We start from the raw sequence: 16000 nt of genomic DNA, 5'->3' as shown, positions 1-16000 counted from the left end.
TCCCGGGGAGTGCTTCACCCACACAGCCTTCTCACCACCTCTGTGGGGTTTTTTTTTTGGGGGGGAGGGACTGGGTCCTGCTTCCTCCTAAGTGCTGGGATTATACTGTCCTCATGGGCACCAAGCCTGTCTGGAACCACAGTAATTTACAAATTCTCCTTTTAGGTGGCCTCCTGGAAACCCACCTACACAGCGGGTTTTCTCCAAATTGACCAAATGAAAAATATCTAATACTCAGTAGTAAACAAGTGTCCAGTTATTGTTTGATTTGATTTTATTATTTGGGGTGTGTGTGTGTGTGTGTGTGTGTGTGTGTGTGTGTGTGTGTGTGTGGTTGGCTTGTGCCACATGAGTGCCTAGTGCCCGAGGAGACCAGAAAAGGGCATCAGATTCCCTGGAACAGACAGAATGGAACCCAGGTCCTCTGGAAGAGGAGCCAGTACTCTTACTGAGCTGGGTCTCTGGCTCCTTCATCAAGATTTTTTTAATCTGAATCTGTCAAGTCATTTCACATGTCATACTTCTTGTACTCTGGGCTTCATAAGATGGTGACTGCTAATGAAGTTACTCACCTCATGAACAGTTCTGAAAGGTGTATGCCAGCAAATGCCTGCAGTCTTATAAGCATTGTTTGCCTCTGCCTGTTTTTGGTTGTATGGAGGTTTTATGGTGTTTTTTTTGTTTTGTTTTTTTGTTTTTCACTGCTTATTTGTTTTGAGACAAGGTCTTACTATGTAGCCCATGCTGCCCTGGAACTCATCATGAAGCCAGGCTGTGCCTAAACTCAGATATCCCTGTCCCTCTGCCTCCTCCGTTCTGGGATTAAAGGTTTGGCTACCATGCCTGGCTGTTAAGACTTTTTGTTTTTGAAACAGTGCCTCATGCTTGCCAGGCTGTCTGGGAACAACTCAGTAAAGATGGTGCTGAACTTGTGGTCCTCCTGCTGGGATTGCAGGCATGTATGAATGACTGCCCAGTTTTGTTTGGTTCTGGGGATTGAACTGAGGGCTTCATGAATGCTAGGTAAGCACTCTACCAACTTACATCCCCAGCTGACTATTTTCAGGTCATTGGGTATAGTATATTACCAGACTAAAAGTATTTCCGAAGCCTGGTGTGATGATTCACACCTGTCATCCTAGGCACTTGGGTAGGTAAGGCAGAGGATTGCTCTGAGTTCAAGGCCAGTTTGGGGTACACAGTAAGAGTGTCACCAAAAAAAGGAAAAAAATGAACAAAACAAAACAAAATTGGGGCTGGAGTGATTGGGGCTGGAGTGATGGCACAGTGGTTAAGGGTGCTTGCTGCTCCTGAAGAGGACCTGGGTTTTGTTGCCCACACCCACCTCTGAGGACTGAATACCCTTTTCTAACGCCCACATTCATATATGCATCCACACACAGACACACATAGAACACATAACTTAACACTTGGGGGGAGAGAGAGAGAGAGAGAGAGAGAGAGAGAGAGAGAGAGAGAGAGAGAATGTAAGAAAGTTCACAAACACAAGGAAATTTAAAGGTTGAATTTTGTTTCTTTTGGTTGGTTTTGTTTTTATTGTAGTTTGTCTTTTTTTAGTTTTGGTTTTGTTTGTTGGTGGGGGTGGGTGTTGCTTTTTTTTTTTTTTTTTTTTTTTTTTTTTTTTTTTTTTTTTTTGGACAGGGTCTCACCATTAACTCTGGCAGCTCACTATATAGATCAAGCTGGCCTCAAACAAAGATCCACCTGCCTCTCCCTGCTGAGTGCTAGAATTAAAGACATGCCTCACCGTGTCCACCTCAACAACTTACATTTTAATTAACATCGTTTTATTTTAGCTTAGCGCCAAGCTAGTTTTAGTGAAAGCAAAAAAACCACATGAGACTGACTGAGGCTTAGAGATGAGAGTCCCTGCCGGCATTGCTCGATTCTGGGTTCCGGGCCCCAGCACAAGACAGAGGAGGGAGAGAAGACAGTGAAACCAAGAGGAACTGTTAAAGAGCTCTTGAAGGAAAGGCTGGCCAGCTACATGGCTAAGTGGGCCCTCAACACCAAGCCTGACAGCCTGGGTTGGCCCTCCACACGTACACTGTGATAGGAATGTACCTATACACACAAAACACCAAAAAAAGGGGAACTCAGGGGCTAGATTTTTTGTTGTTGTTCTTGTTTTTTTAAAAACCATCTTTACTACTTTTTTTTTTAAAGATTTTATTATGTATACAACATTCTGCTTCCATGTATATCTGCACACCAGAAGAGGGCACCAGATCTCATAACGGATGGTTGTTGTGAGCCACCATGTGGTTGCTGGGAGTTGAACTCAGGACCTCTGGAAGAGCAGTCGGTGCTCTTAACCTCTGAGCCATCTCTCCAGCCCTGAGGGGGCTTGGTTTTGATTTGGGGGTCTTTCATATGTTAGTAGCAGACCATTGTGATTCCAGCTCTTGGGAGGTAGGCAAGATCGGGAGTTCAGAGTCATCCTTGGCTGGTGTTTGTCTGTTTTGAATCCAGCATGGTCCTCATGAGACCATGTCTCAAAAAAGGAGTGGGAGTGCTGGAGAGATGGCTCAGTGGCTAAGAGCACGTGGGACTCTTTCAGAAGGACCCCAGTTCAGTTCCTAGCATACATGTAGGGTGGCTTATAACCAACTGTGTAGCCCTAACTCCCAGGAATCCAACACCCTCTTCTGACCTCCTTGGGCACCTGCACATGCATGGCATAGACACATAAATTAAAATAGTTGAAAGGAAATGACCACTGATACAGTGGCTTTAAGGATCCTGTGAATATGATGTATTCACCTGACTATGAAGTCATCGCTCAAAAGCTGTGATAGCCAGGCGAGCTGAAGCGTTCCAGGCCAGCCAGAGCTGCGTCAACGAGGTCCTGTCAAAAGGTTGTAACTGTGTGTAGTAGACACTTTTGGTGCTATGGCAACTGGTATGAAAATTGAGCCTTCAATGACGCTCTTAAATAAAAACAGAACAGCAGGGTCCTGAAACGTCACCAAAAGTCCTTTCAATAGACTGGTGCTCTTTTCCTTGATGCTTGGGCACAGGACCCAGACCCTAGATGTAACATCCTCTGCCTGCTGCTTTTACATGTCATGGGCTGGTAAAGCTGCTTTGCGTTTAACTTTAAATATGAGACAAGATGCTCCAGGACGTCTTGACAGCACAAGGCCTTTCGCCTTTAAGTCTTCAGTGTGAGAACTGTAATTTTGGCCTCTCCCAGTCGGTATCATGAATAGAAGCATTTTAAAACTCTTTGCCCCTTTTCCAGGGAAAGGTGTAAATGCTTCCTTGGATCCAGGTGCTTTGGTCTAGAAAAACGGAACATTTGTGAGGATGCTATTGGCTGAACTTTACCTGCAAGAATAGTAAACAAGTGTTCTTTTACCATCAAATTCATTTTTCATGTAATATTCATTTGTATAAAACTTTGGTCTAATGATCATCTGCATACCTTAAATAGTCACAATCCATTTGCATGAGGTATGTGAATTAAAGTCGTAAGATGAAATCGTAATTCCCGGACTTATGTGTATGTTTGGAATGCTTGAATCTTTAACCTCTTAATCTCCACGTTTCTAGATCCATTTAGCGTTCTCTGCTGTTTGCTTTAAAACTGTAACAGTCAAGCATATCTTTACAGAGGGGAAGTATAATCAAACACACTCTTAAGGATTTGTATACGTATAGAATATTTAGCTCCTCAAACTAGACTATGTGGGGGAGTATTACCCCTGAGCCGACAGCGAGTGAAAATGTGCCCTTTAGTAAACATGCAATAAGGCTCAGCTCAATTCTGCCTAATGTGTTTTTGTTGCTGTCTAGCAGTCAATATAAAACCAAAAGGCAGTGCAGTGATGCGTGCAGAGGCTATGGTGTGCTCTGGGTGTGACTGACTGAGATGGCTGTGGAACTCTTGGTAAGCACGGTCAGAAGTGAGGATCCATGTGTCAAAGACAATTAGAAGAACATTTAAAGATTTTCAATACACGGAAAAAATAATTCCTGACAAGGCTGGAAGTGCTATGTGCTCCGTTTTGGAGTGCTTGATAACCATTCCTGAGGCATTGCGTTCAGTTCCCAGTACTACAGAAATCACAGTTGTTGCTTACAGTAGCCTACAAATGCTTTCAGTCACAAGTATAAACCTCTTTTTGCAATTTGTTTATTCATAACTCTTTTTTATGAGGTTCCAAGTGATTTCCTCTTTGCAATTAAACCTGCCCTTTTCCTCATTATCTTTTAGTTCTTAAGACAGAAGAACCAGATAAGTCTCTATTGTGTATGTGTGTTTATATTGCATATATGTATACGGTGTGTTACAGGTCCTGTTAATGCGGTTGTGCTAAGACGTGTTGATTTGAGTGCACACACTGTGTGAGTGTGTGTGCACTGTGATAGATGCTTTCCCTGGACATGCTGATGCAAACATTTGGTTCAGTGCAACTGCTATGGTTGTGTTTGTCCATTTTCCATCAAAGTAATGTTTGTCTTTACGGTGGAAAATGGAAGGTGCTATATTAATTTTGTTTGGCCAGCTTATTGTTTGACAAGCTTATGTTGGCATCATTCTTATGTATCTTGCATATTGTACCAATGCTAAGTGTTTCTCTACTCTTGTGGCGGTGTGTGCTTGAATTAAATTTCTAGAAGTATGAAAATCATTAAAATCCCGCTTGCCATACCGTCCTTTTGACAGAAATTTAAAGTGTTCACTATAGACTATATGTATTACTCAAATATGACCTTTTTTAAGTTTACTCTGTGGCGTTTTTTTCTTATAGCTGTCACAAGATGAATGTAGGAGCACACTCTACAAATACAGACCTGAAGAAGTAGATATTGATGTAAGTCTCTCTAGCCACTAGGATGCTCTCTGTAGGCCAGGCTGCCTTGGAACTCCTGCCTCTGCCTCTGCCTCTGCCTCTGAAGTGCTAGGATTAAAGGCGTGCACCGTGAAGCCCAACTATTCTTAGGAACTTTTAAAGATAAAGCCAGGAACCATGTTGGTACATTCCTGCAAAGTGGAGTCAGAAGGCAGGAGGATCTGAGGAAGTTCCAGGCCAACATAGACAAGGAGACTTTGTCTCAAATACACAAATAGACAATTATTAAATGAATAAATAAATGGTTTGTGCTGAGGCTGTAGCTTGGCGGTAGAGCATGTGTTTGGCATTCCTGAGACTCTGGATTCCATCAGTTATGGTGGCATATGCCTGTAGTCTGAGATGGCATCCATGATTGTTAAGAGTGGTTTGAGTTATGCAAGCTGAAAAAGCACACAGAGACTGTTTCTCTCTGTGTGTTTAAGTATTTGACTGCTCGTACTCTTTTCTGAAGGAGGGTCTCACTATGTAGACATGGAGAGATCTGCCTGCCTCTGTCTCCAGAGATTACAGGCCTGTGCCACATTCCCTGCCCAAAAACTTTTACTTTAGGTGGTTCTCCTAGAAATAAAAATGTCCTGGGGGGGGGGTGATCAGAGTATATTGAATGGAAAAACATTTTCAATTGAAACAATTAATTAATCTTTACAAAGTTCTACTAGATATTCCATGACAGTTTTAAATGGCTCCCTCCCCCTTACTACGGGAAAGATTTTAAGTTTTTGACAGTGAACATCTTTTCTTCTAGGCCAAATTAAGCAGATTGTGTGAACAGGATAAAGTGGTCCGTGCCCTGGAGGAGAAGCTGCAGCAGCTGCACAAGGAGAAAGTAGGGCAATTACCTTTGCTATGTACAGTCCATGTTGCTGCCGTGCTGATTATGAGGACACGGGTAGCCAGAGCACGATGAATTAAGTGAGTGATGCAGAACATTCAGCGTGGTCCTTTTTTCTCCCACAGTACACGCTTGAGCAGGCCTTGCTGTCGGCCAGCCAAGAGATAGAGATGAATGCAGATAACCCAGCAGCCATCCAATCTGTGGTGTTGCAGAGGGACGACCTGCAAAATGGACTGCTTAGCACCTGTCGGGAGCTCTCCCGAGCCACCGCTGTGAGTACTTGGATTTTCCTAGGAGCCACCTGGATCCGGACTGGTGGCACAGTGCTAGGGACAGCAGCAGGATGATCACTGGGCTCAGGGCCTGCCTGATAGCGGCTTGTCTTCATGGTCAGCACATGCAGCTTAGTGAGAACCCTTCTCCAAAGAGGAAGATGGGTGGCCATTTGGTCAGTGGTAGAGCCAGGCCTGGTGCTCTGCCCTGTGATCCCGGCTCTCAAAGAGCCAGGCTTAGAGGCTGAACTCTGTCTCAAAAAAAAAAAAAAAAGTCATTTAAACTTAATACCAGCACTCCAGGAGGCAGAGGCAGGCAGGTGTCTGTAGATTGGAGGCCAACCGTGGCCACATAGTGAGACCCTATCTCAGAAAAACAAAAACAACAAGAAATGTTACAGCCTTTTGACTTTGCTCAATGTTTTTAGCTGGTCTGGCTCTGAAATTGTTAACAGATGTTGTGCCAAACCTGGTGTCACACCCTGCAGTACTGTCCAAGCAGAAGAATTGCTAGAGCGTTAAGGCCAGCCTGTTGCTACATTGTGAGATTTTATATCTACAAAAGGAAAAAGAAAGATTAATTCCTGTTGGTATACTTGTGTTTAGGGCAGCCTTTTCCTTCTTTCTTTCTTTTTTTCCCCCGGTTTTTTGAGAACAGGGTTTCTCTGTGTAGCTTTGGAGCCTATCCTGGCACTCACTCTGGAGACCAGGCTGGCCTCGAACTCACAGAGATCCACCTGCCTCTGCCTCCTGAGTGCTGAGATTGAAGGCGTGCGCCACCAACGCCCTGCAGGGCAGCCTTTTTCTATAATTAGAGTCTTTATCCTTTCTAGAATAGATTATCAACTGAGAAAAGTAGTCCTGCTTCTTACGTAGTGGGCAAATGGGAATTCTTTTTTTTTTATTTTTTTTAATTTTTGAGGCAAGGTCATAAAAAATTCTTAGGTTTGTTAAAATGTATTTCATTAGCCAGGTGGTGGTGGCGGCACACACCTTCAATCCTAGCACTCAGGAGACAGAGGCAGATAGATCTCTTGAGTCTGAGGCCAGCCTGGTCGATAAAGCGAGTTCCAGGACAGCCTTTCTGTTACACAAAGAACCCCTGTCTCAAAAAACAAAAGCAACTTATTTTTATTTGTGTGGGTGGGCGGGTAACCGAATAGACCATGAGAAGGTGCTGGATTCCCCAGAGGTGAAGTGAGCGGCAGCTGGGAGCTGCCTGACATGGGTGCTGGGTACTGAACTCAGGTCCTCTGCAGAAGCAACAAGCACTGGTAACCCATGTAGCCTTCTCTCTGGGGTTCCCTTTAGACAGGGACAGGAACTCCCATGGCCCATCTGCCTCTGCCTCCCAAGTGCTGGGGTTAAAGGTTGAGGCCATCACGTCCTGTAACTTGGAATACTTTAGTTGCACAAGGGAGACCGAGCACTAGCCTGGCCTGGCCTCTGCTGTCCCTTTTGCGTCACTTCCCCTCCCTCAGAGACGCTATGCTGATGTTTTATGTTCTTATGAAGTGACCAAATTATAAGATGGAAAGTTCAAACAAACAAAAAAGCCAGCAAGATTGCTTGGCCACAAAGGTTTGATTATTGGACACTCTGGGTTTGAACATTGGAACCTACATGGTGAAAGGAGAGAAATGACTCCCCAAAATTGTCCTCTGATCTCCACATGTGCACATACATACAAATAAAAAATAAATAAGCCGGGCATTGGTGGCGCACGCCTTTAATCCCAACACTAGGGAGGCAGAGACAGGTGGATCTCTGTGAGTTCGAGGACAGCCTCGTCTCCAGAGCGAGTGCCAGGTTATGCTCCAAAGTCACACAGAGAAACCCTGTCTCGGAAAAAAAAAAAAAAAAAAAAAGATTGAAAAATAAAGAAATAAAATGTGAGTATATTTTTAAAATAGAAGACTGCTAGACAACTTTTTATTCAAAGAGACCAATTTCTATGTTCAGATAAAAGTCTGCTGAAGCCAGGAATGAGACTAATACAGTCGGACAAACTCTTCGGTGTTTTTTTTCTCCCAGGGAATATTGACCCAAGTCCCTGCATACACTTGGCAGGCACTCTATGGTTACACGTCCCTCAGCTGAGTCACCAGGAAGCCCTTGTTTCTGACTCAGCCGTCCAGACAGCAGGGATTACAGTCATGTGTGTCGGTCGCCCTGCCCAGCTTTTTTTTGTTTTGTTTTTCATTATATACTAGATGTGGTGAGGCGCATACTTTTAATCCCAGCACCTGGAAGCCGAGACGAGAGGATCAATACAAGATCAAGTCCAGCCAGGGTTTAGAAGCTGGAGAGACAGCTCAGTGGTTAAGAGTGTTTACTGGGGGCTGGAGACATGGGTCAGGGGTTGAGAGCACTGGCTGTTCTTCCAGAGGACCTGGGTTCAATACCCAGCACCCACACGGCACCCACACGGCAGCCGTAACTCCATTCCAGGGGATCCAGCATTCTCACCTCATCCAGACAGGCAAAACACCAATGCACGTAAATAAAATAGATAATTTTTTTTAAGAGTATTTACTTCTCTTCTTCCTAATGACCTCAGTTTTGGTTCCCAGCACCCATGTCAGGTAGCTCCCATCTGCCTGTAACTCCACCCCCACGTGATGGTTCACAGACATCCATGACTCCATTTCCAAGGGATCTGATAACCTTTTCTGTCCCTGTGAGCACCGGAAATCTGTGTCGTGCACATACGTACCTGCAAGCAAGCAAACACCCATACACATAAAGTAAATCAGTCTAAAAAAATGTTTTAAAGAAAACATGGCTGGGCTGTTAGAGCCTAGGCTCACAACCAAAACCACAAGAAAACAAAGGTCCGCCAGTGATGGAGAGGATGTGAGGAACCTTTCCCCCCCCTGATGAGGATATACCCTGCTGTGAGAATGTCAGGCTTGAGGTTCCTGAAAACAAGGTTGAAGAGATGGCTTCACTATTTCAGGGTCCAGGTTCAATTCCTAGCATCCATGGGGGGGGGGGGGGTGTTACACCTCTGTAGCAGCAGCTCTGGGGGATCTGATGGGTTCTTCCAAGGACGTCCGCTCACATGCACTTACCCACACGCATACACAGAATTAAAAATAAAATGAATTGGCAGATGGTCCGGCTATACCGCTGTACTCCTGGGATTCTCCCCAGAAGACTAAGTCAGCACACCCCGGAGACACATGCTCATCCAGGGTTACTACCGACAGCCGCAAGAGCTACACAGTGGAACCAGCCTAGGTGTGCATAATCTGATAAATACGAATTCTTTAAATTTTAATATGGACTTTTTGTAGCCATAAAGAAAAATTAAATCATGACATTTTCAGAAAAACAGATGGAAGGGGAGGAGATATGCTACATTAAATAAAATAAGCCAGACTCTGAAATGACACCCCACGCTTTCTCTGAATGAATTGAGCCTTGAAAAAGAGGAAACCGTAGAGGAGAATGAGTTATGAGAATTGCTGTTTCAGTGCTGGAGGTGTAACTCAATGAAACACTTGCTTACCTTGTTCTTACCTTCCTTCTCCGGCACTGCCAAAAGATATATATATATATATATATATATATATATATATATATATATATATATATTTTTTTTTTTTGGCCCAAATAATCCATACAATTTTCTGAAATCTTTTGAGCTTTGAAGTATACTGACAATATCAGTAAAGCCTGGATCCCCTTTAAAATAATGAATATTTTGATTTTAGGAGCTGGAACGAGCCTGGCGAGAATATGACAAGTTAGAGTATGATGTGACTGTCACCAGGAACCAGATGCAGGAGCAGCTTGATCGTCTTGGGGAAGTACAGGTAGGACAGGCAGTCTGCTCACAGTGCACTTCTGGAGCCTTAGTGGGTTCACACACATCCGGGTGTCTTCAGTGACGGGGTTCCTACTCTCCCACAAAGTGTGTCTCCTTAAAGCCTTTGCGTTGTACTGAACCCTGATGAGCCCTGAAGTGCTAGTGATTCTTGATGTTTAGCATAGTTTCCTTGGCACTGTGCTCCCCCAGAACTCACTGTGCTCCCCCAGCACTGTGCTCCCCCAGAACTCACTGTGCTCCCCCAGAACTGTGCTCCCCCAGAACTCACTGTGCTCCCCCAGAGCTGTGCTCCATCAGCACTGTGCTCCCCCAGAACTGTGCTCCATCAGCACTGTGCTCTCAGCACTCAGCTGAGCTCTCGCCACTTCTGTAAATGTGGTGCAGACTCTTTCACAAGTCACTCTGAAGGCTGATACAAAATTGTTCTTTATGTGCATTATTTTTCTTTGGTAAGTGTCTCGCACTTGTAGCTCTCGAAGATGCTGGGATTATAATGTACCCCACCAGCCAGGCAGTGGTGGCGCACGCCTTTAATCCCAGCGCTCTGGAAGACAGAGGTAGACGGATCTCTGTGAGTTCAAGACCAGCCTGGTCTACAAGAGCTAGTTCCAGGACAGCCTCCAAAGCCACAGAGAAACCCTGTCTCAAAAAAACAAAAAATAAGTAAATAAATGTGCCCACCAGCCCTATTTATCAAATGATGTTTCTTTTTAAGTGCACTGAGCTCTTCAGTGCACTTGCTCCTCTTCCGTAGACCCCATGCTGAATAGCACTTAGCCACCTTTAACTTAGCCCAGGGAATCCAGTGCTGTCTTCTGGCCTCCAAGGGTGGCCATATATGTGACACACACATCATCTTAGTTAGTGTTCTGTTGCTGTGAGGAGACACTGTGGCCAACACAACTCTTGCATAAAGAAAGCATTTACCTGGGGGCTTGCTTACGGTTCCAGGTGGATAGAAACAGACAGGCATGGTGCTGAAGCAATAACTGATGAACAGGCAGAGAGGGAGGGAGGGAGGGAGGGAGGGAGGGAGGGAGGGAGGGAGGGAGGGAGGGAGGGAGGGAGGGAGGGAGGGAGGGAGATATTTGAATGCTTAGTCATCAGAGTGGAGCTGTTTGGGAAGGACTAGGAGGTGTGGCCTTGTGGAGACCGTTTGTTTCTGTGGGTGGCCGTGAGGTTTCAGGAGCCCACACCGGCCTCAGTGTCTCTGTGCTCTGAAGTGCTGAGTCATCATTCCAGCCCCAAGGAAAATATTATTTCCCTGCAAGGGACAAAGAGTTGTCACAAGTCTTGAAACTGTATGAGGTTAGCCTAAAGGTGTGATATGGAATATTACAAGTAAGGAAGAAATGCCAGAGTAGAATTGAATGTTTGTATTGCAAACATATTTATTTACTTCTGTCTGTCTAGTGTTTTTAGGTTCTAGAATTCAGGAAATAGCACAGGAGCCCTTATCCTCAGGATATGTCCCAGGCCTTTCAGTGAGTTGTGAAACCCCAAATAGTATCGGGCTCTATGTAGTAAGGTTGGGCGAAGGTGATCCCGGGCATTGAGAAATACAGTGGCACAGAGTGGCTGTACCGTTGAGCCACTCTGGTCTGGTCTACAGCAGCAACAAACTGATCAAACAGTTCCACAATGCTTACTCCTTCTTTAACCCAGTGCCAGGGTTGTGTTGAGGGTGTTTTGCATGCTGGGCAAGCACACTGCCTACCCCCTGAGCTGCAGCCCGCTGTGGCTGCGTGTTGGAAACTCGTGAAATTGGACCTGTCAGCAAGGGAGCCCATTGCAGACCTTCTGTGGCTCTCCTCCTGTCCCCAGGGACTTGTTTTTGTCTCGTGTTAATTTAGGAGTGGTAAGTTTTGTTCTCTTTTTGTTTTCAATCTGTAGTCCCTTCTAAGAGTGTGCTTTTCTGGGATCACCAATAACAAACAACAAAGCACAGTGTGGCGTGTACAGTGGCATACTTACATCAGGGAAATCGCGTTTTACCGTTTGTTCTTTAGTTTCTATCTTTGCAACGTCATGGGCTCATGTGTGTTATCCTAAATGCCCTGTGGACTTAATCCTCTGTAACTCTCTTTTTATTTATGACTAGACATGACTGACTCCCCCCCCCCCCAACTTATTGTTGAATTAGTTATTTTCCTGTCACTGTGATAGGAAACCCTGACAAGAAGCACTTGGGGAGAAAGGGACTATACCTTGGCTCACAGTTCCACAGGGAGAGAGCTCATCATAGTGGGGAAGCCGTGGCAGCGAGAGCTGGAGGCTGGCCTGCCATCCCGAAGGAAAGATGAGAACTGGAAGGGAAAGCTCCTACCTGGTGTGTACCCTCTAACAAGGCCCCACCACAATGACCTGTCCATCTTTACTGATAGAGTGAATCGGCAGGAATTCAGCGGGCACAGATTCAAAAAGAACTTTGGAGAATTCAAGATGTCATGGAGGGGTTGAGCAAACACAAACAGCAAAGAGGCTCCTCAGAAACAGGTAGGTCAGCTTTGTGTGTGTGCGCATGCTTGTCTAACTGTGAAGACACAGTCACATCTATATCCTAACAGGTTTGTTTGTTCGGAAAACAGCCAGTCTGTGCCTTTGAACGGGCACATAAGTTAGTTTTGGCAGCCACAGCCACACCCAGCCTTGTCGTGTGTGTGCGATACCGACAGTACTTCAGCTTTAGCAACCCTTCGCTTCTGAATCTTCTCAGTGGAACCTTTTGCTCTCCCTCTATATAATATCTTTTATTTATTCTTTGAACGTTTCGTGAATGTACACAATATATCTTGAGCATACACCCCAGCTTCCCTCACAACTGTCCACACCACCTTCGTGTCTTTTCTTGTTTCTAGCCACTGGGTCCAGTTCCCCCTGCTGTCAGCATGCTGACTGATCTCGTCGCCCCCCTCCCTACCCCCCCCCCCGTGTGATAATAGCTGCCTGTGACATTGTACTCATTGACTGTGATAATAGCTGCCTATGACATTGCACTCATTGACTGTGCTTTGTCCTTTTCCCATATTGGGGAACACGTGCAGTTTCTAGAGTACTATTGGTACTGTCTGTAAGTCCTTCTGTAACAGGCATCATTAGGCATGTAACAGAACATAGTTGCTAGTACCCACTGGGTTCCACGGTGTGAAAAATCAGAGCATTCCCGATTGTTCTCCTCAAAGAGCCCGGTCTATACCAGTAACGCTTGAGGGGACCTATATTCACATGTCCTTTGTTTTCTGCCTTTAATATTTTTTTTAAAAAATTATTTTATTTTGTGTACGCGTGTTTTGCCTCCATGTTTGTCTGTGTAGCTTGTATCTGTGGAGGCCAGAAGAAGGTACCAGATGTCCCAGAACTGGAGTTTTACAGCCGGTTGTAAGCCACCAGAAGAGGGCTGGGAACCCAGCCAGTGCTCTTGACCAGTGAGCCGTCTTTCCAGCCTCACATACCATTCCTTAAATTTAATATTTAGAGCAGGTGTTGGCAGTGCTCACCTTTAATCCCAGTACTCGGGAGGCAGAGGTGGGCAGATCTCTGTGAGTTAGCATTGTCTACAAGTCCCAGGACAGGCTCCAAAGCCACAGAGAAACCCTGTCTCGGAAAAAAAAGAAAACAGAAGAAAGAAACTGAAGGCTAACACCAGTAATCCTAGCACTAGCGAAGCTGAGGCCAGGGTATTGCCTTGAGTTTGAGGCCAGCCTAAGTTAGGGACAGGTGAGCTTAAGCTCCTGGGCAAAATCCTGGAAGTACCGTAGAGGGTTGGGGATGTGAAGACTTTATGTAAAATAAGTGAAGCCAGGCTGGTGAGGTGGTGCAGAGGGTAGGGACACTGGCTGGCAGCACTGGAGACCTGAGTTTGATTCCTAAGACCACAGGGTGAAAGGACAGAACCCACTTCTGCAAGCTGTCCTCTGACTTCCCCAGGTGCACCCTGGCGCGTGTGTCTGTACACACGCACACAAAGTAAATACATTTAACATTTCTAAACAAAGTAAGCTAACCGAGATGATTCTTCTGTGGGTTTGGAAAGGTGTTCTTAGTATAAGTAGTTACGTTTTCTAATTTCCCCAGTAGGTCTGGCAGGATCAAAGCCTTTCTCGGCAGTTAAGTACAAAAGTGAGGTAAGTTTGGTTTGTTTTCCTAGCTGACTATAAATGTTAACAAGTGAAATTAAAAATAGTTAAGTCTTCTCTATTCCTGAAATAAACATTTTTTAGCCTATCTAGGGTGGTGGTGCATACAGGTAACCCTAGTACTCGGGAGGTTGAGGCAGGAGGCTGACATATTTGCAGCCAGCCTGAGCTATATAGCATGACTGTATCTCAGGAAAAAGAAAAAGAAAAATCTTTTAAGTATATTTAGATCATTTTAATCTTGAAGTGTTGCTGACTTAGTAATTTGGTGTCCTAGTAATTTCTAACATGATTTTTTTCCTTAAATGCAAAAATCAAATTAGTGACTACTTTTCATCTATTAGAGTTTTAATATTATTGTACTTTTTCTAAATAATGTGAATATCATGGCTTCTTATGTGAATATCATAGCTTCTTATATTTGATAACATTTATACGATGGTTGGTAAATAAAGTTGGCTTGGTCATGCATGCCATAGAGAAATTGTAACAACAAAGAGATACTGTCAACCTGCCCAAAACAAGTCTGTGGCCTTGAGTGTTGTTTAAAAAGCCAAAAAAGAAATTCTTTTCTTTTTTTTCTCTCAAAATCATCAAAAAAATATATAATAGTAAGATTTTTTTTAAAAAAAAAAAAAGCCAGCTCCCCCCCCCCCCCCCGGTGTTGCAGTGAAGTAAAGTAATTTCACACAGTAATCTGTCTGGGTAGGTAAAGCTACCCCATAAGTGTAGGAGAAAAGACTTAAAACCCCAGTATCTTCTACCACCCTGCAAAACTGCTTTGGTGTTTCAATGTGAGACTTTTGGCTTGGCAGTGTCCCTTTAATCGTGTTAAAGTAACATTAAGTTAACGTAGCAATGAAAACAGTTTAGAAATGCTTAATCCAATCTGCTTGTCTAAATAAGGTGACTATTCTACAATCTTTAGGAAGAGGAAGTAGTCCCACCTCGGCCTCCACTTCCTCGGTCTTATGACTTTACAGAGCAGCCTCCCATAATCCCCCCTCTGCTCAGTGATAGCAGCTCCTTGCTCTGTTATAGCAGGGGCCCCGTGCGTCTGCCTGAAGAAAAGAAGCTGCATCAAGTTCAAGGATACCCAAGAAATGGCTCTCACTCTGTAAGTGGCTGCATCAGCCACAGAATGGTTTTACATGCCCACTCATTTTTGAAAACTCATTTTATTTCATACTCCAGCTTATTTTTGCTATAATTCCATTATTTATTTTTAGCTCGTGCTTTTTCATTTGCCTGTAACATTACCCTTTGTTTTTCCCCCGTTTACATTTTATCGTTCTGCTTTTTCATAGTCTCATAACTTTAATGTTTCATTACTCATAAGTTGGTTACTTTATACATTCTGACCAACTCGTATTTTAAACTTGACACTTGAGAGTGTTAGAGGCAAACAGAATATGTGGATCAGAAAATAGCACCACGTGTGGGAGGTGGGCAGTGCAGGAAAACCATGCAGGGATGTGGGCCCTGGCAAGGAGCAGGCCAGGAGGCTGTCGCAGGCACGGACATTAAGGGACCTAGAATTAGCTGGGTGGACTCATGGGTGGACTCATGAGGCCTGAGCTATAATATAGCAAGACCCCCCATCTCCAAAAGAAAAACAAGAAAAGTAGAACTTAGATAGTTTTGAGAAATACAAAGTATTCTCTGACAGGAATTTAGTTTGAGATAAACCTTACTCAGCCTTACTTCTAAATGAAAATGTATGATTGTATGGTTATTTTTAGACCTTAGTTTGACCATGATAAAAATGTGGCTTTGAGCCAAGGATGATGGTACCCGTCTGTCGTCCCAGCTCTCAGAGAGGCAGATGTAGGAGAATCATGACCAAACCAACCTAGGCTAGGCAACCTCAGAGACAGACAGACAGACAGACAACACATGCCTAGGGGGTCAAAAGAATCGGGGGTTCAAGGCCAGTCTTGCCTGTGTGGGTTAATAAAGTACATGCAAAGAGCTAGAGTTGGCTCAGCGGTTAAGAGCACTTGCTGCTCTTCCAGACGACCCCAGGTTTGGTTCTTTGT

The 16000-nt window shown here is 44.5% G+C and overlaps 1 protein-coding gene across 9 annotated transcripts in view; it reads left to right on the top strand.

Annotated features, from left to right (window-relative positions):
- The window catches only part of Plekha5 (pleckstrin homology domain containing A5), a 176523-nt gene that overhangs the window by 142953 nt on the left and 17570 nt on the right, over positions 1-16000 (top strand). For 6 of the 9 annotated variants that reach the window (XM_035448414.1, XM_035448415.1, XM_035448413.1 and 3 more), the window contains 7 exons: positions 4779-4841; positions 5629-5709; positions 5841-5990; positions 9710-9811; positions 12210-12321; positions 13900-13949; positions 14890-15078. In XM_035448414.1, the coding sequence (XP_035304305.1) occupies positions 4779-4841; positions 5629-5709; positions 5841-5990; positions 9710-9811; positions 12210-12321; positions 13900-13949; positions 14890-15078 (747 nt within the window). The remainder of the gene's footprint in view (positions 1-4778; positions 4842-5628; positions 5710-5840; positions 5991-9709; positions 9812-12209; positions 12322-13899; positions 13950-14889; positions 15079-16000) is intronic. The other 3 variants (XM_027429959.2, XM_027429953.2, XM_027429952.2) reach the window with 3 other exon arrangements.

The sequence above is a fragment of the Cricetulus griseus genome, chromosome 8, assembly GCF_003668045.3.
Source record: "Cricetulus griseus strain 17A/GY chromosome 8, alternate assembly CriGri-PICRH-1.0, whole genome shotgun sequence".
Lineage (NCBI taxonomy): Eukaryota > Metazoa > Chordata > Mammalia > Rodentia > Cricetidae > Cricetulus > Cricetulus griseus.
This window is presented reverse-complemented; position numbering and strand designations above follow the sequence as displayed.